We start from the raw sequence: 26,905 nt of genomic DNA, 5'->3' as shown, positions 1-26,905 counted from the left end.
GCTGCATTTGATATCTGTTACACTTTAAGGACTGTAGGACCAATTATTGTGTCTCGTGCCTGTTGTAAAGTGTATATAGGCATATAGCCCACAATCGCAGAGTGCTTAGTTAGTTTATAAAGTGCAGAAGATAAGTTTTAAGAAATCTAACGATTTTGTTGTGGTTTGTAGTGTGGAGTGTGGAGGAATCTAGATTTGATAGGCACACTGTGGATGGAGCCTTCACAAAACCTAAATAACCTACCCCCTTTTCAGCCTTTTAGCACCTTTATCTTCATATACTAGTTTGTCAAATCCATCTCTCTCTCTCTCTGAGACAGCACTGCACATCACGTGGCTAGTTCCCTGTGAGCCAAACACTAATTTCCAATAAAGAGAAGAAAGGCAATACAACACCAAGATCGTCCTCTTCTACAAAGCACAAGGTGCAAACAGACAGGATCATGATCCGACCCAAATTCAAGTATGATACGTTTTTTCTAGATTCAGGCATCCCTGTAGGATTTTCGAATTGGGTCGGACGGAAAATAGGGCCCATTTTGATTATTGAATATACGATAAAATGATCTGAATCATATGTGATTTTCTGTCAGATCGGATTTAGATATATCATCTGATTTGTTACTAATAGGACTTCCATTAGATGTATGAATCACTTGAAGATGCTCAAAATTGTAAAAGCAATTATATTCAGAGTACATGTGTTCTGTTTGGAAGGGGGCTACAAGCATCTAATTAAGCAGATCTTTTTAATTTGATATAGGAGATTAATTAGGTTTGATTTGTAGTAAAACAACACCCTTTGTCCACAACAATGGGACCCAGAACCAATGTACAGTTTTCAAGGTGTTTGTGTTTGTATGCGAGTGAATGGGGAAATTTGTAATGGGCAAGGAGGGGAGCTTCCCTGAAACAACCTACTCTGTTTCCATTAGAGTTTTGTCGTTGGAGCACTTGGATGGACGCTTGCATGTTTCATGGAAGGATAGAAGTTGGTGATTGATATCCAGGTCAAAGGCTCTCTCTCTCTCAAGAAACTTCAATGGTATTTCAAATGTGGGGGTACTGGGTAGACTATATATCCTTGATGTTGGGGCCGTATGAATCACTTCATGAGATGCAAATTGCCTTTTTATAAACGTTGAACACCTAACCTAATAATGTCAACTGGGCTTACCTAGATTTCCATCATAATTTCCTACAATTGATATATGGATTATTACCTTGGCCTAAAATTAATGTAGAGATCCAGATGGGTTAGAATTTCAAATGATCATGGTTTATGGACTTCCGGCATACCCTTGTAATCTGGGATCTGTCTTACAATTCTTTAATCCTTACTTGGAATTGAATGGTCGTGGGCCGAGATGAGGGAGAAAAGAATAAATTAATGGGGCCTTGTCTGCCTCCAATCATGTTGCATGCCAAGGGGGAGATTCCTGTATCGTTTAAATGTGTTTTCAGAGCTACTTGACTACTAGAAAATCTGCCACCTCAGTGTAACACAAAAACTCTGCTAAAATGCCATGTATAGTGGCATACAAAACCCATTAGGAATATACAGAACCAACCAAAACCCGGAAAAGAAAAAAAAAAAAAAAAGTAATACGCCCCCAACTGGCCACCTCCATGTGCAGAATACCTTCAACTAATTAAACGAGTCAGCAATATTGGCAAATGGCAATCAAAACTGACATACATCAAAGTCACTTGCAGTGAAAATTCTTAAAACTACACCAGAAAAAAAGACAGCAGAGAAGAAAGCACCTGGCCTCATGAATCTACTAATCTACCCCCATCTCTCTCTCTCTCTCTCTCCCCTCCCACTGTCACCTCTCAGATATTGACCAAGAAGAAAAATGGTTGTGTATATAAGCTGTTCAGTCTGATTGGGTGACATGACATCCAACAAGTTAAAGCATTTAACAATATTCCTTTAATATTTGGTTTTGATTGAAGAATGTTGTGTAGATAGTGGATAAAATGGCATATATTGATTTATGGAGTGATTTCCATTTTGAGAGTGAACTAATTTCAATTTCATTATTTTTAGAACCAATTTGAGTGCTTGTGTTTTTTGCTTTTCTTCTAAATTGGATTAAGATATCTGGGTGCTTTATATGCTCTATCATTTTTTTTTTAAGTAGTTCTTTTGATTGTATAACTTTTATAATCATTGCCGAAATCATTTTGTTCATATTTTGTCAAACCATATAAATCTTGTAGTTGGGAATTTCTATTGATTATTGTCTCCATAAAAGATAAAACCTACAATTACACATTTATTAACCAAAAATAAAAAAGAAGGAAGAAGAAGAAATCTACCATCAAGTGAAAGTGATTTCTCTTGGGACATTGCACATGTGTTGAGTCGGTAGAATATATTCGCTCATGAATGGCTGGTCTCTTTAACAAACAAAAACAGTTAAAAGGCTCAAAGCACCAACAAATTGGTCACTTCAAGGTGTTGCATATTTTTTCCCCCTACTCTTTGTATTCATATTTAGGGGTGGCAATTTTTAATCCAACCCGCTGAATCCATCCAATCCACCCAGTATCTAATTCATTCAACCTGCCAATTTACTTGGCGGATTGTGTGGTCAATTTATCATCCAATTCACCCATTTAAATGGATTGGGTTGTGGATAACAATTGGGTTAATTATTATAGACACAAGTATTAATCCTTATCTTTTTTTTTTTCTTCATTTAAATCAAATAATTTATAATTAATGCATTAATTTTCTATTAATAATTGACTAAATTTAGTTTTGTCTTGAATCAATACACTTCACCCAACATAAATCCAAATCAATTTGACCCGAGTCCGAACCAGTTCAACTCAGGCTGACTCGATCCAGCACATACTAATCTGGGCCGACCCGAATCCGAAATAGACATTGGGCGGAATGTCTCAGTGCCGCTTGCTCTGTCTGATCCAACCAATATTCACACACTCCAACGATCCGGGCCGACCCGAATCCAAAATGGTTTTGGGCAGGATGATTCGACCTCCATGTGCTTTGCCCGATCTGGACCATCCATTCAACCAATATCCACAAGACCTGACCCGAATCCTGATCGACCCGATTTAGCTACATTGACCCAGTTTGGGTCAGTCGGTCCAGTCTTGACCCCGTGCACAAACCTGATATGGTCCGGTCCAATTCAATTCGATTCACCATTGACTGAAACGGTCTGGTCCAACCGGATTGATCCAGATCTAAACGGATCAACCATCATTGAACTAAGTGGTTTAAGTTGGTCTGTCCGGTTTGAACCTAAACGGTTCGGTCAGACCCAGAATCCAAACATGGTCAAATGGCTTGTCGCTTGTGTAAAAATAACATGCATGTAATGTGATTTGAACTTTCACCACTTATGTAAATAATAACTACAATAACCACCAAGCTACAACCAACTTATTTGTTAAGAAAGAGAGAGTTTGTTTTTTAAGTATATAAATATAAGATGAATGGATTTGGGCGGGTTGGATTGTGTTAAAGTGGGTTTGGGTTGAACCCAACCCATTTAATTTTATATAACTGGGTCATTAATGGGTTGACAGGTTAGATGGATTGACTTGAAACTCAACCCAACCCGCCCAATTGCCACCTGTATTCATATTGATTATATAGCTAAACTCTTAATTAATGGATGTAAATCATACCATTCACCAACCGTTCCTTCCATCATAGAAGAAGAAAGAACAAGTTACTCTTTGGCAATAAAATAAAAACTCATGTAGCTGGTTCTGGCATTCTGGCCAATCAATTGACAATAAGGCTATATTTGGTTTGAAGGAAAAGATAGAGAAAGGAAGGAAAAAACAGAAAAACCTATACAAGATTTATAAAGATTTTTCTACCTTTGCTTTCCTTTCCTTGCATTTTCTTACAAACCAAACATAGCCTAATTGAACCCAGCTCAACCCACAACCCAAAACGCAAACTGAGAGAGACCACCACATAATCGCACCATCATCAGTATTTTGCCCATTGCCACACTCAAGGCCCTAGCCTAAGGGATAACGCCTAAAGGGAGTTCCTACCAATTGATGGCTATGAGGTGGCTACTTCATGCAAATTATTACGCTGAGTTTGGTAGTGTTTATTTAAAAAAAAAAAAGTGTTTATTGAATAAATACTTAAAAATAAGTGCTTATTCTGCTTATTCTAATAAATTTGCATGAGTGTTTGATGAAAAAACACTTATGTCAAGTATGATCATTTTCAGAATGATATGGCAGGTCAAGATAGACCAAAAAGGAAATAAGCCCTTATTGAATAATCATTTAAAAATAAGTTCAATTTTTTAACTTATTTTTAAGTGTTTATTCTTACGAATAAACACTTATTTAGGCTTATTTCCCAAACTCAAATAAGTGCTTATATGTGTTGTCTCAACCCAAAACAAGTATTTATTTGAATAAGCACTTATTTTGGAACAGTCCCAAACTTTAAGTATGTCTGTCTATAATCAATTGTAATATGACATGTATTTAAAGCCCAGACTAAAGCCCAAAAATCTAGCCCAGGTTTTATTGGGCTGGGTCTTAGGCCTGGAACTTGGTTAAGCCCCTAATCCTAGATGCTAAGCCCCGCCCAAGCCTAATCCATGAATGTGATAACCCCTAACATCAGTGATGCGTTATTAGAGTTCAGATCTGCTCCTCACAAAGTATGTCTCATACTGACCTCACAACATATCCTGGCCACACATTGAGAATATATCCCGTAATTGCATTTATTATTTAAGGGGAGATGTTTCCAATACAAGGTGGGATGTGGCTGTGTGGTCAGTGTGAGACGCACTTTATTAGGAGCAGATCCCAATTCACATTATCATATTACCTACTAGCTGCTACACGTGTTTATTCATGTTTGGGTTACTTAGCCAGTTTTACATGTCCGTTTGGAGCATATCCAATTTGTAGTTGTGGAAATTATCAAAGTGGGAACTTGCGAGTCCGGCTTTGGTAAAGGCAAAACCTGTTCCAACAACCTTTACAGCCTTGTGTTGGGAATAACTTCGTACTTGTGTGATTTATTTCATGGGAGATATTCCTAATGCATGGTTGCAAGGGGCTGCTCGAACGGTGCAAGCACCGACTTGCCCTGACAGAATCTGAACTCAGAACCCACGGCCTTGAATAGGGTATTCATTATATGGTCTAGATTGCCAAATCACACGTGTTTATTGAGGTCAGTGTGAGACGCACTTTGTGAGGAGCAGATCCCAATTCACATTATCATATTACCTACTAGCTGCTACACGTGTTTATTCATGTCTGGCCAGTTTTACATGTCCGTTTGGAGCATATCCAATTTGTAGTTGTGGAAATTATCAAAGTGGGAACTTGCGAGTCCAGCTTCGGTAAAGGCAAAACCTGTTCCAACAACCTTTACAGCCTTGCGTTGGGAATAACTCCGTACTTGTGTGATTTATTTCATGGGAGATATTCCCAATGCATGGTTGCAAGGGATTGCTCGAACGGTGCAAGCACCGACTTGCCCTGACAGAATCTGAACTCAGAACCCACGACCTTGAATAGGGTATTCATTATATGGTCTAGATTGCCAAATCACACCAAAACCAAATTGAAATTAATTTGCCAATTTCTCAGGTTATATTTTTTAACTTTTTAGGAGAAATTATATATATTTATGTCTATATGTACATATTCATTTAATATTGCATTTCAATTTTATCAAAAAACTGCCATACCATCGTCAAATCAACATTTAGCTCATCATGGTGATCCATATGCATAGATACTTACAAAAGTTAGTCTTGATTTATATGCATATCTACCATTGGGGGAAACTTCATTTTAACACTTTTCCCAAGAGTTAGGCATTTATTCACTATTTTATTGATGTGATGCCTATTTGTCATAAATGATTAGCATTATTATTTTTCTTGGTTTTGAAGATAAATTAAATACAAATGTTTAATTAATAAATGAAAGCTCTACCAAATACATATGGTATTTGATTCTATTATTGTTTATTAGAAAACCTGCAAACTCATCACCAAATTAGCGTTTCTTTTGATGGAGCTTGAAAAGTTGTTTGGTTAAACCTTTTATCAAGAAAGTTTTTTTTCTTAGATTGTGCGGAAGCTATCCATTTGTTTTGACTTTGGCTTATGTAGTGCCGCCTAACCTAACGAGCCTTTTTAACTGTCATAAAGTAAAAATAAATATCATTAGAGAATAGTTTGACAGGTTGTAGCGGAGACGTCTTGGAATAGAATCCCGTCTGCACTGGGTTGGGGAATGGGTTATCCCGTTGTGTAAAATTGGGATCTGCTTTAGGGCTGTTTATGGGTCAGGTTGGGTCATTTTATTGGCATTTTTTTCAACCGATTCGACCTGGTCGGTTTACCTATAAATGAAATTGAAACTGACCCAATACAAAATAAAATCGATTTGATCGGTTTAAATCGGTTTGGGTCGGTTTTGTGAATGATTCTCTCGGTGTGAACGGTAAATGATTGATATTTTATATATCATAAATTTTATATATAATATGTATATTTCTGAAATAAAGCTGAAATATATATATTTCCACAAATATATATCTGAAATATATATTAAAATTGAAATATATCAGATATATATATATATATATATATATATATATATATATATATATATATAATATCTGAAATATTATATATATATATAATATATCTAAGTCGGTTCGGTTTCGGTTTTCACATGAAAACCGAAACCGAATCGAACCATCGGTTTATGTTTTTTTGTAACCCAAAATCGACCGGTGCTGAAGAAAAACCGGCCAACTTGGGTTGGATCGGACCAAGTTGGTCAATTTGGGTCTTGTTATGAACAACCCTAATCTGCTTCTTAGAGAGTAGGGGTGTCAATGGCCGGTTTTGAGTTGGTTCTAATCCGATTCAAATATTATCAAATCATATTTGGATAATCTGTATAATTATTGGATTGGGTCAATTTAAAATAAATTGGTCTATATTTTTATTATTCTGAATTGGATCTAAACCAAATTTCAAATAACTCAATCACGAGTTCAAACCTTTGTCCAATTTGAAACCGATCAAAACTGGAGACAATATAAAATCACTTTTACGAAAGCACTTTTATAAAAAATAATTTTATGAAATGTACTTTTACGAGACTTTCACAAAAGTGATTTTATGAAAGCACATTTACGGAAGCAGTTTTATAAAAGCATTTTTACAAAAGTAATTTTACACGAAAGCACATTTACAAAATAACTTTTACAAAAGTGCTTATAAAAGCATTTTTGCGAAATCACTTTTATGAAAGTAGTTTTATAAAAGCACTTTTATGAAAGTAATTTTATAAAAGCACTTATAAAAGTACATTTATGAAATAATTTTTACAAAAGCACTTCTATGAAAGTACTTAAGTACTTTTGCATAAGCACTTATACGAAAGTACTTTTACAAAAGCACTTATATGAAAGTACTTTTATAAAAGCACTTATATGAAAGTACTTTTATGAAAGCACTTTTATAAAAGTGCTTTTTTAATGCCAAAAGTGTATATTTTTGTAATTTTCAGATTTCTTCATTTTAATATAATTTTATAATTTTTATATGTTCTATTTTTTATATATAATTTTTGATATTTCATTTGGTTTGGATTGGATCCAATCCAATCAATTTACATTTTAATGGATTGGATTAGATTTTATTTGTATTGATTTGGACCGAATTGGATCCAATCCATTTATAAATGGACTCACATTGGACTCGAGATGCTTAATGTTTTTTTTTTTTTTTTTTTTTTGAGGATCAGATCCGGACTCCGTAAGAAAATAAAAATCTATACTATAATAGAATAGGTTGGTTCAATGGTTTGTTGAAAATTTATCAAACCACAATTTACCGGTTTGGTGTAGATATCTCTCCGTTCCCGCAACCTGAAAGAGTGAAAGCTGAAAACCTGAAGGGATTGTACCGGAGTCCCGACTCCCGAGTCCGTATCTGCTTGTAACAAACAGCGCGAGGCACGTCATTGTAAATTATAATGTTGCAGTATCTGGCACCACGGCGCTAGTCTTTGAATTTCATGGCGCTCTACTCTTTAAATTTCTACATTCCCCCTCTCGTCTCCCTTTCTCCAGTCTCCCTCACCAAAAGCAGATGTTCTGGCGTTCTTGTTAATCTACCAAATCTCTCTCTTCTCCTGCATACTCATTCTCCAAACTTGTCCTCATCTTGCTTTCGAAAACCCATCCCCGCAAAGATTTCCATAGAACTCCTCAGAGCAACAGCGCAGCAGAAATACGTGTATCCCGACCCAATTCCGGAATTTGCCGAAGCTGTGAGTCTCTCTCTCTCTCTCTCTCTCTCTCGATCTCTCTCGATTTCCCATTTCTTCGATTGTTCATTTAGTGATAATTTTCTTCCTTTTGAGTCCGTTTTTTTTTTTCCTTCTATATCTGGAGTCACCCCCAGCACACCAACCCAGACATGAAAGTGTATTTTAACGGGGTTATGGTTTCACAGGAAACTCAGAAGTTCAGGGATCAGCTTCTGAAGAAGCTACTCAAGGACAAGGCCACCTTTGGAGATGACCTTCACACGGTTGTAGATGTCTGTGTGGAGGTAATGCTTCCAGACTTTATCGAGTTATGTTCTTCACGGTTCCTGTTGTAAAGACGTTCTCCAGTTAAGAAAATAGTATTTTCCAAGAATAGCCGCTTTTTGCTTTGATTTTTCTGCTGCGAAGCTGGGAGGGTCTAACCATATGCTACCTAGGCTAACTCAATCTCTTATGCTTCCATAAACTTTGTTTTTTCTGTTGAACTTCTGCGTATCAAGTATAATGCATGATTTGCTTAATTTTATAAGTATAGTTGATTCTCTTGGTTTATTTTTTGAATTTCCCTGACCAATCTGGTTTATGTCCTGCCATCACCTCCCAAAATACTAATCCATGCATTTAAGTTGGGAATATCCCTTAGTAAACAGTTAATGGGTGTGAATTCACTTCGGAGAAAAACTGATTGGTTAGACTCTGAGCATATTAGCGGGCATATTAATCCCAATTCCCAAATTAAAAGATGGTGCTATTTTCTTTTTCTCTGTAGAATGTTATTTAGCCAGCTAAATTGATGGGAATCTATCTCCTCACAAAATACTAGTTAATGCATTTATATTGCGTTAAAGGGCCCTTATAAAAGGTAGGAAAGGGGCTTTATTGGCTTGGCAGAAAAGCTGATTTGTTAGTCTTGTCTTGGAACATCTTAACCATAGAATGCTTGCAAACCTAGACACTTGACCTAAAAGCTCCCTAGTAATGGCTATGTACCTTTCCTCCAGTGTGACTATCTGATATTATACATTTCAGAATAGGAATTTGGCATATCAAACAATCTCTTTGTGTGCATTGTTGTGCACATTATGGTATCCATAAGAGATACATAATCAAACTTTTGAAAGATTATGACACAAATCTTCTTTTTGTGATCTTGAATATGTCTTAAGAATATGTTAAAGACACTAAAAGAGGTTATTATTTATTCTGGCAGCAAAAGTTCTAACTTACTCTATGGGAATACAAAACTAAACTAGGGGAGCAAGAGTGTGAAGATTGATGCAAGCTGAGAGTTCTAAAAGTAGCTTCAGTTCTGCCTTTTTTTTCCTTTTATATCTTGAATATATCTTAAAAATATAAAGAAAGGCTGATCAAGATGGACTACTGCTAAAGAAATTATGATTTCCTCATGACTATCTAGATGGCAATTTCCTTTTGTTCTTACTTTTGAGAAGTTAGGAAGATCGTGCTGTATGGTGTCTTGTTATATATGGGTAATATTGCACTCTTGTAGAAAGTACAGATGAATTTTAATTTGTCACCGGAAAATCCATAGAATGGACTTGCAATATAACTGAAGGTTTAAACTAAAGCCCCATCAGAACAGAACTGCAATTTCTGCAACATCCGTAGTTGTTAGCAAGATACCTTGGGGCTACCTTGTGCATTGCCTAAGCGCTTTTATGGGAGATGGATTGAATTTGTATAAAATAAAGTTCAAAAGCTGACCCATAAGTTCAAAACATTGGGTCATTGACTGAGGATTTGGTGATTCAACAATCTTGATGTTGAATAAATCTGTTGTCTCTTTAGGATTTGGTCCTAGGAGTTTAGTTAGATTCTGTTTAAACCTTTTGTTTAAAATTTGCTTGATATAAGATTGAGAGCTCATACAAAACCAGCTGACATTGTTGTAGTTGATGTTACAATTGTGGGTGGATAGAGAAAATAAAGACTCAAATTGGACAAGCTAACGTTATAAACTTGAATTTTATGGAATTAGAGGACAGGCTAATTGATCCCTCTTCCTTATAGATGAAAACTGAAATAATTGCAATAAGGCCTTTGGTCTCATGCATAGTGTCATAGGTATGATCAGTCTTGCCTGAGTGTTTTAAAAGTGCAAGGGGCAATTTGTGCTTGAGGCGCACACCTTTTTGAAGCAAGGCGGAGAAATAAAAAAATGCTAAAAAAATAAAGAAATATCAGAAAATTCAAAAAAATATTAAACATAACATTAATAAAAATATATAAACTTAAAAATTTAAAATAAATGTTTTAAAAAACCTATTATCTAAAATTAGAATACATAAACATAACATGTAGAACATATTCAAGCGAAAATTTAAAAATAAATCAAACATATAAAGCACTTTCAAGCATGTAAAACCCACAATCTCTTTTTTTCCTCAATTGCATTACTTCAAGTAGCTAATGTGATGTAAAACATATTGCATTCCTGATTCTACGAGCCGCCTTTGTACCATGCCCCTCGAGGCAAGCCCAAACAAGTCCATGTTAGGGTCTTAAAATTTTAATTATCACATAAAAAATAATGATTTTATAACTTTAATTGCCTTTTAAGAAGACATTTTATTATAACTTTAATTCTCACGCCCCTCGCTTTGCTCGCTCTCTGCAACTCCGATAACCCCCAATTTGCTAATGTTGTTCATTCATTCATTCTAATAAAATATCTTCTTAAAAGGCAATTAAAGCTCAAGCCATGGAAACTTCTTTCAACTACATCTCCATGATAAAATTTAGACCTGTTTGTCTCCTTAAGCTCAAACTCATATGTCAAAGGATTTCCACTTGATCGGGAGGTACTACTTAGTTTTTTCTTTTTTAATATCTTTGTACTACTTGGTTTCTTTGCCTTTGAGTAGATGGGATATACCTGTTGATGTTGTAATGGAAGTATGGTAGGCTTGCATTGATTTCGTGCAAGTCAGTGGATCAAACGGAGTGCAAATTCCTTTGTAGATGCATTAGCCAAACAATGGAATTTGATTGATCAATTATATGAAAAACACACATGCACACATATTTTGGAAAATGGTTTTTCTCTTACTAAAACCAATTTTCAACTTGTCCCAAATTGGAAAATTACTAAAATTGTTTTGAGTTTTTAAATTGGAGCTTATTTACACTCCTTGGAAATATAAGAGGAGAGTATGGAGACTTGCTACCATGCAACGCGCATGCACTCATGTGAGCGCGTGTGTGCGGTGTAATGAGGTGCACTTTGCTCGCCGTTGAAATATCAACGGTTATGATTTGATCGGGTGTGATCAAGGGGCACTATTCAAAGTTAACAGTCATTAACTGTTAACTACCTTTTTAATAGTCACAAGGTTTGAAATTGTGACTGTTCAAGGTGCCTTTTCTGAACCAACATCTTCCTCTGCTCCATGACTCTTTAGAAATTATTTAAGGAGCGTGAATCAAACAATTGAACATAAATTTTTCGAAATCACTCTTGTCTCTCTTAGTTTGATCTGCTATTGTCTCACAAAAGGTTTCTTCAGAGACTCTTCAACTTTGCTGGTTGCAGATTCTCGCCCAAGGTTCTGTTGTATCCTGGGAACGGATTTTCCTGTAACCCAAAAGCAAACTCAGTGGAACTGAGTGGGGGCAAATAACGTTCTAAAGACAGTGTCTTCAGACACGCCTTAGAGCTTCTCCCCCAAGTTTTAGTGACCCCAATTTTCCAACAATTTGTAATTGCTTTTTCTATTATTATGCTTATCCTTGGGAAGGGTTAAGAGAGTTTACCCCTTCCCTAGGAGGCTGTAATTGTTGTACTTTATTTCATTAATAAAATTTCTGTTACTGATAAAAAAGTCATAGTTGCATAATCTGAATATATTTATTATCAAGACACTTCCCATTATCACTAATGTTGTCCTATAATATTCCACAACAAAATATGTTTTTCTTGAGAATTTTATGGGTCACATTCATGGAATGCCATATGTCTTGTACATTTACAAAGTGTCAAAAGAACAGAGTTGTATTCATTGTTTTTTTTTTTTAATTTGTAATTTACTATCAAGACACTTCCCATTGCTTTTTTAGTTTTCTTCATAAATCCATTGTTAATTATTACAGCTGTTTTCTCATACCTCTTATTGCCATTCCAAAAGACATTGACATTGATATAATAAGAACAATGAAGGTAATAAAGGGACTTAGCTTGTTTTCTGAGAGGTAGTTGCTTATTGTACCTTCCTTTAAGCTAGAATTTGGAAAAATATGTTCCCAAAAGGAGTTACAAGGGCATTAGGCAACCTTCAATATGTGTACCCTCATGCAAACCTCATCAATTAATGGGTCAATTTTGAATCTTCGGTGCTTCATTCTCATGCCAATTACATTGTTAAAAGTGTTGGTGCAACTGAGTGGGGTGGTAAAAAATGGATGCAGCTTGATGGGGTGGGACAAGGACACATGAAAGTCAACAAATTGATAGTCTTTTGATCGGACAGGTTTTTGACATGACATAAAGTTGATGTTTTAAAATCCTATTGGTGTGGTAAGTAGTCCAATCCATTGGATTGATAGGATCCTAGGTCAACTTATGTACGTCATTGTCCACTGCTTAAAATTAGTCTAAAAAGGTAAGATCCAGTTAAGCATTTTAAAAAGGCTTTCACCGACCACTCATTTGGTGAATTTCAATGAAGTGTATCAAGTGGCATCTTGAGATAGAGACCCAGTCAAGATTATTGGAATAAACTGAACCAAGTGACTAGGGGTGGATTTGAGCTGAGACGAGCCGAGCCGAGCCGAATAGTAGCTATTCGAGCTCGGCTCGCCAAGGTAGTACAAGGCTCAAGCTCGAGCTTGAGCTCGAGCTCGGTTCGAGCTAGGACCTTGAGCTCGAGCTCAGCTCGAGTCAAAAGCTCGTAAGCTCGTGCTTGACTTGAGAAAAGTGTTTTATAAAAATAAAAAAATTACATATAAAAATATTTTTTTATTTGATATTTCAAAAATTAAGAATTATAATAATTAGTTATTATTATATATAAAAATAAATCACGAGTTGAGCTTTATTAGGCTTGAGCTCGGCTCAAAGCTCGATTGAAACCGAGCCAAGCCAAGCTCGAGTATCTCATGAAGAGCTCGGTTCGTGGCCACCCCTACAAGTGACATATGGTGAGTGGCTGGAACCTCAGGTGTATGCTTTCATAGCTCTGCCACATGGAGTTGTAGACTGCATCCATCTTTGCACATAGACTATACCTTGTAATACTCCAAATCGGACTTATTAGTAACTGAAAATTTCATTGATAATTAGAAGGATTACATCAAATGAAATAAGAAGAGATAACCTCTCTTATCTCTCCCCAAAATCAGAAAATTACAAGAAATCAATTACAATTGTACTAAAAAAAGATGAGATCTACCTTGTAATACTCCAAATGAATTTGCACATATTTCACCCATTGAACTTTCACTTCCATATTCTGAATTAATCGTTTAATCTTTTTCTTTTCATTATTGAATATCCAATGGGTCAGTTCTTCTTTTTGCAGCCAATTAACCACCAGCTTTGAATTCCCCTCGATTATCAACTTTGTAATATTTAGAGAGGCTGCTTTTTGGATTCCTTCCACTGCTGCCAATAGGCCCAATACCTCAGTTTGAAGAGAATCGGCAGTGATCCCGAATATAGAGCCACCACCCTTCCTCCATTGTCTCTTAAAACTCCTATTCTAGAAGTACCTGGATCGCCTAAGAAACTCCCATCAAAGTTTGATTTGATGAAACTTCTTTTTGGAGGGATCCAGTTGACTGTAGATGTTGTAAACACAGGTGCAGATTCAGCCACCTCCTCCCAATTAAGCATAAACATAATGTCATCAACTGAGAATGAAGAAAAAAGATCCATTGTCCTCACCCAATGAGCAATCTTGATCATGATGATGTCTATGTTATCAACTTTGCTCCTTTCTTTCTCAGTAAATACACTAGAATTCCTTTCCTCCATACACTAGAATTTCTCTCCCCCCCATCTCCACAACACCCTACCCCTCTGGTGAGATACCGCTCACCTCGGAAGCCCCTTCGAGGGTGGCTTAACCTCCTGAAACAGAAATGGAGAGGAAGAAGAGAAGGGAAGGTAGGAAAAGAGGGACTCAGTGAGAGAAAAACAGGGGATATTCATTCACCTTTCATTATAAGAGTATGGCCTTATATAGCTGGCCTACAAGTGTAATCATAGAGGGAATATCCTCTGATTTGCAGGATAACTAACTCTAGAAAATATCATGGAGGGAATATCTTCTGGCGGCAGGCGGCAGAATAACCAACTCTGTGTGTAACTAATTCTGGGGCTCTGTCGCCTGTCCTTTCTGCCTCCTTCAGAACTGCTGATGGGTAGTGGCCTGCTCCACTCCCTTTGTTGGGTTCGGGGAAGGTATTTAGGTCCCAACAATTCCTCCCTCCTTAGCATTGACCTTGCCCTCAAGGTCTAGGTTCGGGAGCCTCTCATTCAGCCTTAGATAAGGTTCCCAAGTGGCGTCTTCTGGGGGGAGCCTGGCCCATTCTACCTTGGCTTCTGGTACAACCTGCCCACCTTGTCGGATCCATCGGAAATCCACAATTTTGATGGGCTCTGTGTAAATGTCCCCTTCTTCAGTGAATTGGGGTAAGTTAGATGAGATAGGAGTATGATTTCCCACAGCTTTCTTGAGAAGAGAGATGTGAAACACCGGATGAAGCTTTGAGGTAACAGGGAGGTCCAATCTGTAAGCAACAAGGCCCACTCTTTCCAGCACCTTATAGGGCCCATAATACATGGGAGCTAGCTTGTGCCAAGCCCGTCTTACCACTGAGACCCGGCGGTAAGGTTGGAGCTTAAGGTAGACAAAATCACCCACCTGAAACTCTAATGGGCGGTGGTGAGAGTCATAGCTGATCTTCATTCGTTGCTGGGCCTTTATCAAATTGGCCTTGAGCAGTCTAAGGATCTCGTCTCTTTCCAGTAGGCGAGTCTCTACTTCTGCCACCTTGGACGACCCATATTCATAGGGTAATATGGGAGGGGGTTCTCTGCCGTATAGGGCCTTGAAGGGTGTCATTCCTGCAGCTGACTGATAAGTTGAATTGTACCAGTATTCTGCCCACGAAAGTCAGTGGGCCCATTGTCTAGGCTTCTCCCCTATGAAGCATCTAAGGTAGGCTTCTAAGCATTGATTAATGACTTCAGTCTGTCCATCAGTATGCGGGTGATAGCTGGTGGATGGGTGCAGTTGGGTTCCTTGCAATCGGAAGTACTCCTTCCAGAATGAACTTAGGAAGGCAGGGTCACGGTCCGAGACAATGGATCTTGGTGTTCCATGCAGTTTTTCCACGTCCCGTATGAAGATGTCGGCCACCATTGCTGCAGTGTAAGGGTGAGGCAAAGCAGAGAAATGGCTATACTTGGTGAGACGGTCAACCACTACCATGATGACCTCTTTCCCTGCAGAACGGGGAAGTCCCGTGATGAAATCCATGGAGAGGTCTTCCCACACTTGCTCTAGAATCTTGAGGGGTTGTAGAAGGCCCGCGGGTGACTGTGAGGAGTATTTCTGCTGTTGGCAAGTTTGGCATTCAGATACATAGTGCAACACATCCTTGTGCATTCCTACCCAATGGTAGTGGCTGCTGAGTCTTTTTAGGGTCCGTAGCACCCCTGAATGTCCTCCCAACGCGGAATCATGAAACAACCTTAACAGTTCAGTTTTGTGGGTGGAATTTGGAGCAACCACAAACCTGCCCTTGAAGAAAAGATCAGGTCCCACAATTTGGTAACCCGGAACCTGAGAAGGGTCACGTTTCCACTTTTCCCTGATGTCTTGCAGCTGCGGATCAGATTTGGCTTCTAGCCGTATAGCTTCAAACAAGGGAAAACTGGGCTGAGAGCAGGTTAGTTGGGCCAGCTCTTCTACCCGTGATAAGGCATCAACTACTTTGTTGGCAGGCCCAGGTTTATACTCGATGTGGTAGTTGAATCCCATTAGTTTACTAAGCCATTTTTGCTGCTCTGGGGTGTGCACCCTTTGTTCTGCTATGTACTTCAAACTTCGTTGGTCTGTCCTTATGATAAATTGGCGCCCCAATAGGTATGTACGCCATTTCTGTACTGCCATTGCCACGATCATCAATTCCTTGACATAGGTGGACTGATTTTGGTGAGCTGTTGAGAGAGCCTTGCTGAAATAAGCAATGGGTTGCCCCTTCTGCATCGGGACGGCCCCCACTCCGACACCCGATGCATCACACTCTATCTCAAAGGGCTGACAGAAATCCGGAAGAGTGAGGACTGGAGGGCTAGAAACTGTTGTCTTCAAGTCTTCAAAGGCCCGTTGGGCATCATCAGCCCACCCAAAAGAATCCTTCTTTAACAGGCGCGTTAGAGGGGCGGCCATAAGCCCATACCCCTTAATGAAGCGCCTATAATAACCGGTAAGCCCAAGAAAGCCCCTAAGCGCCTTTACAGTAGTGGGCTTGGGCCATTTTCGGATGGCATCTATCTTTTCTGGGTCTGCCATGACCCGCCCTGCAGCAACCACATGGCCTAAGTACCGAATCTGTCTTTGTCCAAAGGAACACTTTGTCAATTTGGCATGCAACTGGTGCTCTCTCAAAATTGTGAGGGTAAGTTTCAGATGTTTCATATGGGTGCCCCAATCCTTGCTGTAAACCAAAATGTCATTGAAAAATACCAGAATAAATTGCCTTAGGAATGGCCTGAAGATGTCATTCATGAGGGTCTGAAAGGTGGAGGGGGCGTTGGTAAGACCAAACGGCATAACCAGAAACTCATAATGGCCATCGTGGGTCCTAAAGGCTGTCTTGTGGATATCAGCTTGGAGAACCCGGATCTGATGATACCCGGACCGCAGGTCTAGTTTGGAGAACACTTGTGCTTCCCCTAATTCGTCCAGCAGTTCCTCAATGAGGGGTATCGGGAACTTGTCCTTCACTGTAATCTGATTCAGAGCCCGGTAATCTACGCAAAAACGCCAACTACCATCCTTCTTCTTCACTAGGAGTACGGGGGATGAAAACGGGCTGGTGCTGGTCTGTATATGCCCCTTGTCCAGTAGCTCTTTTACCGCCTTCTCAATTTCCAGCTTTTGGAAATAAGGGTATCTATATGGCCTCACATTGGCTTTGGAATCTGGTAAGAGAGGTATCTGATGGTCATGGGCCCAGGGTGGAGGTAACTGGTTCGGTTCCTTGAATATGTCACCAAACTGATCGAGTATCGATCTTAGGGCCTTGTGTTGGGCTTCCGTGGGTTGGTCACTGTCCTGATTGTTTAAAATTGGAACTGTGGGCCGAATGCCTAAGTGCATAAACAAGGGCTGTCCAGCATCCTTGGAGGCCTGTATTATAGAGGCTAAAGTATCACCTCGGGGACTAGGGGGCCACGCCCCTTGTAAATGGCAGGTCTGTCCATCTTATCCATTGTCATTTTGGCCCAATCACACAGTGCAAGACCTAGGCCACGTAACCAATGGATTCCCAAAATAATATCAGCCCTCGAGAATTCCAATGGGTGGAGATTTACCACGAAATTATGGCCCTGTATGAGGATCTTTTCCTTCTTACATACACCATCACATAACATCTGATTCCCATTAGCCACATGGATCGAAAAGAGAGGAGTGGGGTGTATAGTCATACCTAGTTGCTTTGCCAAATGACAAGTGATGAAGTTCAAAGTAGAGCCACTGTCAATCAAAATCATCACAGATCGGCCAACCAATCTTCCTTCTACTCACATGGACTGAAGAGGGTTGAGGCCCATGAGAGCGTGTAGGGAGATCTCGGCTCCAACAGGTTCTGGTTCGCCTGATATCAGCTCACAGTCTTCGATGTGCTCTAGTTCTGTCCCCTCCGGTTCTTCCTCTGTTTGAAGGAGAAACACTCGCTGGACCCGACACTTATGGCCCGGCCCAAACTTGTCATCACAGTTGTAATAGAGGCCCTTCTCGCGTCGGGCCTGCATCTCAGCCCACGAGAGGCGCTTGAAAGGCATAGTGGGCTTGGGCAAAATGGGCTTCTGAGAATCCCCAACTTGTTTCAGGGGTTGCTGTTCGGCCCGCTGGGGAGCCCTCACATTCGAGTAGGATGGCTTGCTGGTCCTGCGCATGCTATCAATCTTCTCTTCTTGCAGGCGAGCCATACCCGCCGCCGCCATGACTGTCGCTGGTCGAAGAGCTCTCACTTCCAGGCGGATGTCTTCTCTGAGACCTCCCACAAAACACCCTACCAAGGCCTTCTCCGGCCATCCATGTACCATGGTCGCCATTCTTTCGAACTTGAGCTGGTAGTCTGCTACTGTCCCGGTCTGTTTTAGTCGAGTGAGGAGTTCGTCGTAATCCACGAACGCCGTCGGCCCAAAACGGATGCACAGAGCTTCCGTGAACTTCGCCCAAGTTACCTGAGGACGGGTTTGTCGATACCACTGGAGCCAGAGAATAACGTCTCCTTCTAGGTGAATGGAGGCGATGGCGACGTGCTGGTGTGCAGGGGTTTCATGATACTCGAAGAATTTCTCTGCTCTGAAGATCCAAGGAATGGGATCTCCACCGGAATAGTTGGGAAATTTGATTTTAGTAACCTTTCCGGTGGGGTAACCCCCAGTTCCCTAGCTACCGGAAACAGAGGCGTCGGCCCCTGTTGGATGACTGGTTTCGCCGGATTGTTGTTGGGAGGCGAGGTTAGAGATGACCACCTTGAGATCTCTGAGTTCGTTCAGTACCTGGTGGAACCCAATCTCAAGTTGGTCGACTCTATCTTCCATGGTAGAGGATCTTGTCTGTGGCATAGCTGGTCTGCAACCTTGCTCTGATACCAACTTGGTGAGATACCGCTCACCTCGGAAGCCCCTTCGAGAGTGGCTTAACCTCCTGAAACAGAAATGGAGAAGAAGAAGAGAAGGGAAGGTAGGAAAAGGACTCAGTGAGAGAAAAACAGGGGATATTCATTCACCTTTCATTATAAGAGTATGGCCTTATATAGCTGGCCTACAGGTGTAATCATAGAGGGAATATCCTCTGATTTGCAGGATAACTAACTCTGGAAAATATCATGGAGGGAATATCTTCTGGCGGCAGGCGACAGAATAACCAACTCTGTGTGTAACTAATTCTGAGGCTCTGTTGCCTGTCCTTTCTGCCTCCTTGAGAACTGCTGATGGGTAGTGGCCTGCTCCACTCCCTTTGTTGGGTTCGGGGAAGGTATTTGGGTCCCAACACCCTCTTTTTTGGCAAGCTGAAAGGAGAAGAAGAAGAAAGTAATTCTTGCAAATCATTCGGGGGAGTCCACCTACACACAAACAAGGAAGAAAACTAATCCCAAATGCAAGATGCAAAAGGACAGGAGATTAATAAGTGGTGGCAATCTCACCGTTGGCTTTAAATAACACACACCATTGTGGAGGTAGGCACATGTTTGCTCTCCTTTGAAGCACGTCACAGGTATTAATTTTCCCCCAAAAAAACTTCCCAACAGAAGGCCCCAACTCTAGAAGGAATGGGATGGCACCAAATCTCTTTAACTGAAAAGGACAAACCGACAATGGGCAATGAATGAGACAATGCTTTGAAAAATGAAGCACAACAAAAGGAGCCAGCTAGGGAGAGGGTCTAAATTTTGTGATCTTGATTCAACTAGTCCACAAAAACCCCAGAAAGAATATTAATGAGTTCAGTCACCCCATTCAAATCACCTTTTCCCCAAACCCCTTCTAAATCCCAAATCCCAACCCAACCCTGAATCCGAATCAAAGTGGGAGAAAAATGAGGAAACAGGCTGATTCTTAAAATTTGAAAGAAAATATAGAGAAGGAAATTGATCTTTCAATGGAGAGTCCCCTACCCAAAGATGTTCTTATAATTTGACATGATTCCCATTACAAACCTTATACCCGATATAAAGAAGGAAAGCTAGCAACAATGCACTGGTATCTTTCTAAGGAGAAGCTCATGAATTCCTAGCCAATGTTCCAAAGTCCCATCCATTTGCTGAGAGCCCATGAATAATCTTCACAATCTTTACCCATAGCTTTGTCAGTGCAGTTCGAAATAGAGAAGTTGAACAGATTTTTGTGGTGTGTCTAAATGAGTCGACCACACCAAGTGAAAGGTATTTATATTAATGAAAAGTAAAAGGACAAATCTGTTCGTAGTATACAAGATGAATAATACATAGTGAAAGAATGAAAAAAATATGTACAATAAGAAGAAAAATTACAATATTAACCCTCACTATCCCTATCTCTACAAGCTTTTCCTTTTCTATATGAAGTCTCCATAGACATTTTCCCACCAGAGAAAACTTCTTTCAATATTCCCAATCCTCCTAAAGATTTGCTCTTGCTGACATGTTCCCCACAAACTCTGTGATCTTTTCTCCCCTCACTGGCTCCCACAAAAAAATCTCTCATCATCTTCTCCAGTTTCGGTCACACTTCCGGGGGCCCTAAAGACTGACAAATAATAAACCAGAAGATTAGCAAGGGTAGCTTTGATTAGAGTAATCCTTCTACCTAAAAAATGTAACTCTTCTCCAGTTGGCAAGTCTCTTAGCAAAACTCTCCACCATCAGGTCCCAAAAACTGACACACCTAGGATTATGACCAAGAGGGAGACCAAGATATATAATTGGCCACAGTTCTATCTCACACCCCATAACTATTGAAAACTCCTCCAACTCCCTCTCAGATTACTCTTGCATTGCAACTCTTGTCAAAATTGACCTTGTCAAGATTTGGCACGTGTTTGAAGAGTTGAATTACAACTTTCAATTTTTTAGCCTAGTTCATATCATCCCCTTCACAAAAAAAGTGTCATCCGCAAATTGTAAATGAGTAACTGGCACTTTCTCCCTACCTATTCTCTAGCCTCCCACTAGATTTCTCGAATCAGCCCTAGTAACTATTCTACTTAGAGCTTTAGCAATGAGTATGAACAAGAATGGTGACAAAGGTTCCCCCTACCTGATCCCTCTGAAGGCTTGAAAAAAAATCCACCACTCTTCCATTGACTAGAATTGAATGATGACAAGTTGATGAACATCCCATCACCCACTTGCACAATCTATCCCTGAATCCACAGAACCTCCAACAAAAATGACCAATCCACTAAATCATAAGCTTCTCCAAATCTAATTTGCAGATAAAGCCCTTCTTACCCTTCCTTCTCATCTCTTCCACACATTTATTTGCAACTAAGATTTGGTCTATGATTTGCCTATTCTACACAAAAGCCCCTTGGTTAAGGGAGATTAAATGTGGGAGAACTTTCTTAATCCTCAAAGAGAGCATCTTAGCAATGATCTTATATAAGCTATGTACCAAACTGATAGGTTTGAAACCGGAACATGTTTCCCAACCACGGATCTTAATGATATGATGGTTTTTCCTATTTAAATCAATAATTCTGTGATTAAGTGCAGAAAAACTTGAATATGCAGAATATCAAAATAAGTGGGACCAGGAAGATTATAGGTGGATGATCCTGATGTTTTCCTCAAATTCATTGTCACAATTTGGCACAAACTGGCTGCTTCTTGGGAGGAGGAGGAATATATATTCAAACTAGAGTCAGTTATCAAGGCATTATTTGTCCTTATCATCAATGGAGAAAGAAGTATGAATGGATCATATGGTAGATTGGCTGAAGCTGAAATGTGAGAAACCCCTAGGCCATGCCTTTTTTTTTGGGTTTGTCAACTCCATTCAGTGGATACTCTGATTGATGAGTAAAAATTGTAATCTGAAATAAAAGATATGAACAATTGATTTTACCTGTTCTCCTTATCTCAGGAACCAAAGGGAAATATGCCAATATTTCTGGAAGGAGTTGTTTGAGAAATAACCAGTGGCAAGGTTTAAAAACATGTTGATACGATAATTTACACAAAGGGTAAGATAAACAGTAATATAGTTTATTCTATTCTTTTCATTAGTTGAATTGATATATCTTTTTTCATGTTTTGATTTTTTTTCTTTGATAAATAATGAAACCATAAAAGTATGTATGAGATGCTCCAAGTTGAGAATGCTGATGGTTTTCCATTCAGTATTATATCAGATAATTTGGACTGTTTAGGTTTTTTTAGAATCATTAAGCATTCGAGGTTATAGTCATGTTCATACAATAGGAGGTGCAACCGAAAGTTGTATTATTGAAATTTTAGGGTCTTATTTGGATACGAGTGTAGAAGGTTTATGGGGCTGCCTTACTGTAAGCAGCAAAAATATCATTCCTGGTTTTATAAAAGCCAAGGAATAATTTGGTATATGATGTCAACAGAAGAGGAAATGGAAAGAGTAAATCCTGAAGCAGAGCCACTGGCGCTCTGCCACAGTATAGACACTTATTGGGCTCTCCATGTACAACCAGTTCAAGTATGCTGACTAGTTCTGCTAGTAGGAGTATTTTGAAGATGTACTATTGACACCTAAACATGCATTCATTTATCCAAGAAGAAATTTTTGTGTGGGAAAAAAGGATGTGGAATTGCATACACCTAATTAGTAGGGAAATTGAGAACTACATGTACAAACTAAAAGACCATTTGGCAACTATATTCATGAGGCAGTGGAAATTTAGAGCACGTAATTTCCACTTGTGAAGCCATAAATGTGTGCCATGGCTTGCAACTTATTGTTTGAATTGTTTTCAGTTTCCGAGATTGCAAGATTTCTCAAATCTTGAGAAAGTGTAAAACTATTAACTATAATCTTTTTATCACCTGTTAAACTAGATTATCATGCTTAGATCAAGGTATTTCTTCAACACTGTCCAGTGCAGGTCAGACATGACAGACAGACATAAACACGTAACTTGTCCAAGCTAGATAAGGATGACGCCAAGGGCTTCTGTTCTGCTGGATGTAATGCCCCTGTTTTACTTGGCAAATAGGGGATGAAAAGAGAGTAAAAGAAGAAAAGCATCTCCCTTGGTTCTGTAAAGAGCAGACAGAGACACTTGTGCTAATTGCATCTTACATCTTTGATCAACATCCTCCACCAAAATCACATCTCACATGCCCCACTAAAATCAATTTTTTTAGTCTCAAGTGCACTGAGCGACTCCAAAACTGACTTTGTTCTTCCATCAGCTGCTTTCACTTTTTTGTTGTTTGCTTGGGCAAATGATTCCAAGGTCTTGGATTTGGCATATACTTGTACTGATGCTTTAACCGGTCTATGAGATCTAGTGTTGGTATGTAACACTGTAGAAGTTTGAAGTTTCTACTGCTAACTCTTTACAAAGTCTTCGATTCTATAGATACATCTCTTGATGGTTTGACTTGGCTTTTACAAGACCCACTCGTTGTGTAAACATGTCATTACTTTCTACTTCCATATACTATCTGCATTTGGGTGTGAAGTGCAGATATTTCGTGATTTCTTGCATAAGGAGTATGGTGGCCCAGGAACCCTCCTTGTGGAACCTTTCACAGACATGTTGGTTGCTCTCAGGGAGAAGAAGCTGCCAGGAGCACCCGTGGCTGCACGAGCAGCTATCTTATGGGCTCAAAACTATGTTGATAAGGACTGGGAGCTATGGAACTGCAAACCACCCAAATGATTGTACAATTTATACTCGTTTCATACATGTTGGAATATAATCAATGCTGTTACAAGTTTGTGAATTCTGCTTTATCAAAGATTCCAAGGGGAGAGAATTATCAACATATGGTAAAGCAAGATCTAATTTCATTCCAGAATAATAGTGTGATTACAACAGCATTGGGATGCGTGAGCTCTTTTTCTTGGGTATACAAGAGGTGTATTACTTTTGAACCAGTAGGGATGTGGGAGCTGTGTGCTTGGAGGTAGTTTTGGGATCACCTAGCAAGCATACCCACCTCCGTAGACATAACACGCTAATTATTATCCCATGTTTGAGAATACTATCATGATGGACTTGTCTCTGGTTGAGAAGCCCCAATTTCTTTGTTTTTTGATCATTCTGACTATTGTAATAGTTGTGGGGGTTTGTTGAAACATCATCAGATACTGGCTTCAGATATGCTCTGTAACGAAGGACGCCATGGTCTTGACCTTGAAGAAGTGGATGGCATCGACATTGTCCTGGGTTGATGTCTTTCATGTCTCGACACCTGAAATATTTTAACATGATTTTACAATTAGCATAGATGAACAGAACCGGGTAGCTTTATTTGTAATCAGTTTTAGCTGATAGCTGATATGTTTCTCCATTTTCTGAGGAAACATTTGGCGTTAATACATGCCGTGTGAAGGGAGCAAACATTTCCATTTCCTGAGGAAATCTTGGCGCTAATGCATTATGCATGCGTGTGTAAGAATGAAGAGACCAAACTTCTGAATATATTCCAGTTAATAAAAAGCCCAATTTTCTTCTCAAGAAAATAGCTTAACAAGTACACATTATTTAGGTTTTTGTCCTGGATTATAGACTTCGGAAGTTTCTTTCTATTTTGTATTAATTCATGCAGCATCTGAGTAGTACGGAAGAGTATCTCGGAAAAAAAGACAAAAAGAGAAAAAGAGAAGGGAAGGGAAATTGCTTGTGTTGTGGTGTTTTGGATCTGTAGAGGCAGAGAGATGTGCAGTGCTGTATGGATTACTTGGTCCTATGAACTCTAAATATGCAAACATTTGGAACACCGGCTAAAATCCCGACTGAGGGTTGCCAATAATGGAAAAATGAGTTTCACCTGGTTCGTTTTCTCTAAATCAGGCATTCTTCCTTGTACTTCACTTCCTGAAGTCTGCTTGTCAGTCATTCTTAGTGGTCTTTCAATGGATTCGGCTTGAGTCTTCTTCATCTTTGCATACTTCTTTGCCCAGAGTCCTTTCATGACCTCTGCAACAAAAAAAAAAAGAAGAAGAGAGCAAAGGAATTAAACACTAAATTCAACATTTAGAAATGACAGAGAGAGAATGATAGAAGGAGGCCAACCGCCAAACCTTGAGAGGTGATGAGACGATAGGCTTGGCCAAGAACAAGAGTATCAGTTGGGCGGAGCACCTTGATACGCGTTATTCGAACAGCGTCCTGACGTTTGTCCTCTTCCTCTGGGAGACAGAAAGCGATAATAAGAGCAACATAGTAACCTGGGTTCAATCTCATGATCTCGCTTGCAGTAACAGGCCAATATAACTTCTCCACTCTCCCACCTGGGTGCTGTATTACCAATGTTGCTGCATCTATAGCCTGGCAATTCCCCATCTCTCTGTCTCTCTTCTCTCACTGACTCAAAAGAAGAAAGAAAAAGAACAATAACACCAAGAAGAAGAAGTCTGAGTTGTAAGATTGAAAAGCAACAGTATTATTTGTTTAATTTGGGTAGCAGGAGGTGGTCAGCATCCAGCACATATAATCTGATAATTGGTGTTGATGGTTCATGGCTGTATGCATCAGACAGTGCCGACCTCCCTTCCCAATTAAAAGCCCAAACTTCAAATCAACCAAAAATTTGATCATTCTTACTGTGGTAGAGAGTAGTATGGTTATCACTTTCTAACTACTAGCGTTGATGAGTCTTTAAATGCTCAACCCCAACCCCAACCCCAACCAAGTAGAAAGTTGAAACAAACAAAACTACCCCACCCATATACATATAATATACAATTGCACCATAAACGATGGGTGATGGCTGATGGGCAACAGCATCCCTTGGATATTGCTATGCTCGCCACGCGTCATCATTCCGTAACCACTGATATTGGACGGCATCGGCATGTTAATGACTTATGAGAGAGAGAGAGAGAGACCCTCGTTGCCTATCGATGCGTCAGAGATTCCATAATAAAACCATGACGGTAGCTCTGCTCTGGTGGGTCCCGTCTCACACGCACATTTGACACTCCCCCCACACCTTATCTTCATCTCTCTCTCTCTCGTTAGCGCAGTGCGTTTATCGCGTGAGTCGTATGGCGTTCCGCACTGCGCTTAGTTGCATTCCGTGTGCTGCGTGTATGCGACCGTTAAAACTTAAAAGGGTTGTAATTGTAAAGCTACGCTCTGTTCAAGATTTTAATTATTCCCTTCTCCCCTTCCTTTCTTTTCTTTTATTTTTATTTTTTCCTTCTCTTTTTAAATTGTTGCATACGTACGAGGAATAATCTGGTGTTCCTGTCCTATTTGTGTGTTTGTATTTGATATGAAGTCCCTCTTCTCTTTACTCAGTTTACTGTGTCTGTGTGAGGATGAATGGTATATGAACAACCCATAAAATAAATTGCGACATAATTAGGTCCCACCATTTCGGATTCCAATCTGGCGTTGTTAGATAAAAAGTGCTCCATCCTGTGATGGACTACTCATCGAATCGAAATTCTCATATCACCAGACTGACCAGAGCGAGAGGGCCCCATAACCATTAGACCTGCCCTGCCCCACCGTATCGTCCTTGTAAATTGTAATCTCCAGAGAATCCTTTGTCGTTTTCTATAGATTCCCACTATATGTTTTGTATACGGTTTTATACACCTTACATTTTTTCCCTGCTCGTTAATTAATAATTAATTAATCGCTGGTTGAAATTTAATATTTAAAACAAATCTCTA

The 26,905-nt window shown here is 39.4% G+C and overlaps 2 protein-coding genes across 4 annotated transcripts; one reads left to right on the top strand and one right to left on the bottom strand.

Moving 5' to 3' along the window:
• The first annotated feature begins 7,874 nt into the window (after window positions 1–7,874).
• Window positions 7,875–24,282, top strand: LOC104595584 (protein PLASTID REDOX INSENSITIVE 2, chloroplastic). 3 transcript variants are annotated; one of them, XR_016084388.1, is made up of 4 exons: window positions 7,875–8,334; window positions 8,520–8,618; window positions 22,163–22,262; window positions 23,742–24,282. XR_016084388.1 is itself a non-coding variant. In XM_010256368.3 (3 exons), exons 1-3 carry the CDS (start codon window positions 8,080–8,082, stop codon window positions 23,934–23,936), a joined length of 549 nt encoding a protein of 182 aa, XP_010254670.1. In that variant the 5' UTR covers window positions 7,877–8,079; the 3' UTR covers window positions 23,937–24,282. The 3 variants fall into 3 exon arrangements, 1 of the variants encoding a protein (XP_010254670.1); XR_016084389.1 differs by lacking the exon at window positions 23,742–24,282 and adding an exon at window positions 23,149–23,735; XM_010256368.3 differs by lacking the exon at window positions 22,163–22,262 and having other exon boundaries at window positions 7,877–8,334.
• LOC104595592 (uncharacterized) lies at window positions 24,043–25,924 on the bottom strand. Its single transcript, XM_010256382.3, has 3 exons — window positions 25,304–25,924; window positions 25,051–25,199; window positions 24,043–24,471 (listed from the first exon to the last, which is right to left on the bottom strand). Exons 1-3 carry the CDS (start codon window positions 25,563–25,565, stop codon window positions 24,361–24,363), a joined length of 522 nt encoding a protein of 173 aa, XP_010254684.1. The 5' UTR covers window positions 25,566–25,924; the 3' UTR covers window positions 24,043–24,360.
• Window positions 25,925–26,905: the final 981 nt, after the last annotated feature.

The sequence above is a fragment of the Nelumbo nucifera genome, chromosome 3, assembly GCF_055504915.1.
Source record: "Nelumbo nucifera cultivar China Antique chromosome 3, China Antique-T2T, whole genome shotgun sequence".
Taxonomy (NCBI): Eukaryota; Viridiplantae; Streptophyta; class Magnoliopsida; order Proteales; family Nelumbonaceae; genus Nelumbo; species Nelumbo nucifera.
This window is presented reverse-complemented; position numbering and strand designations above follow the sequence as displayed.

Excerpts from the sequence above, each read along its gene's own strand:
- LOC104595584 (XM_010256368.3), top strand. The coding sequence starts at position 8,080 with ATGGCGCTCTACTCTTTAAATTTCTACATTCCCCCTCTCGTCTCCCTT. Across the intron at positions 8,335-8,519 it reads TTCCGGAATTTGCCGAAGCT|GAAACTCAGAAGTTCAGGGA; the intron begins GTGAGTCTCTCT and ends ATGGTTTCACAG. Across the intron at positions 8,619-23,741 it reads TTGTAGATGTCTGTGTGGAG|ATATTTCGTGATTTCTTGCA; the intron begins GTAATGCTTCCA and ends TGTGAAGTGCAG.
- LOC104595592 (XM_010256382.3), bottom strand. The coding sequence starts at position 25,565 with ATGGGGAATTGCCAGGCTATAGATGCAGCAACATTGGTAATACAGCAC. Across the intron at positions 25,200-25,303 it reads TCGTCTCATCACCTCTCAAG|AGGTCATGAAAGGACTCTGG; the intron begins GTTTGGCGGTTG and ends TTTTTGTTGCAG. Across the intron at positions 24,472-25,050 it reads ATTTAGAGAAAACGAACCAG|GTGTCGAGACATGAAAGACA; the intron begins GTGAAACTCATT and ends AAAATATTTCAG.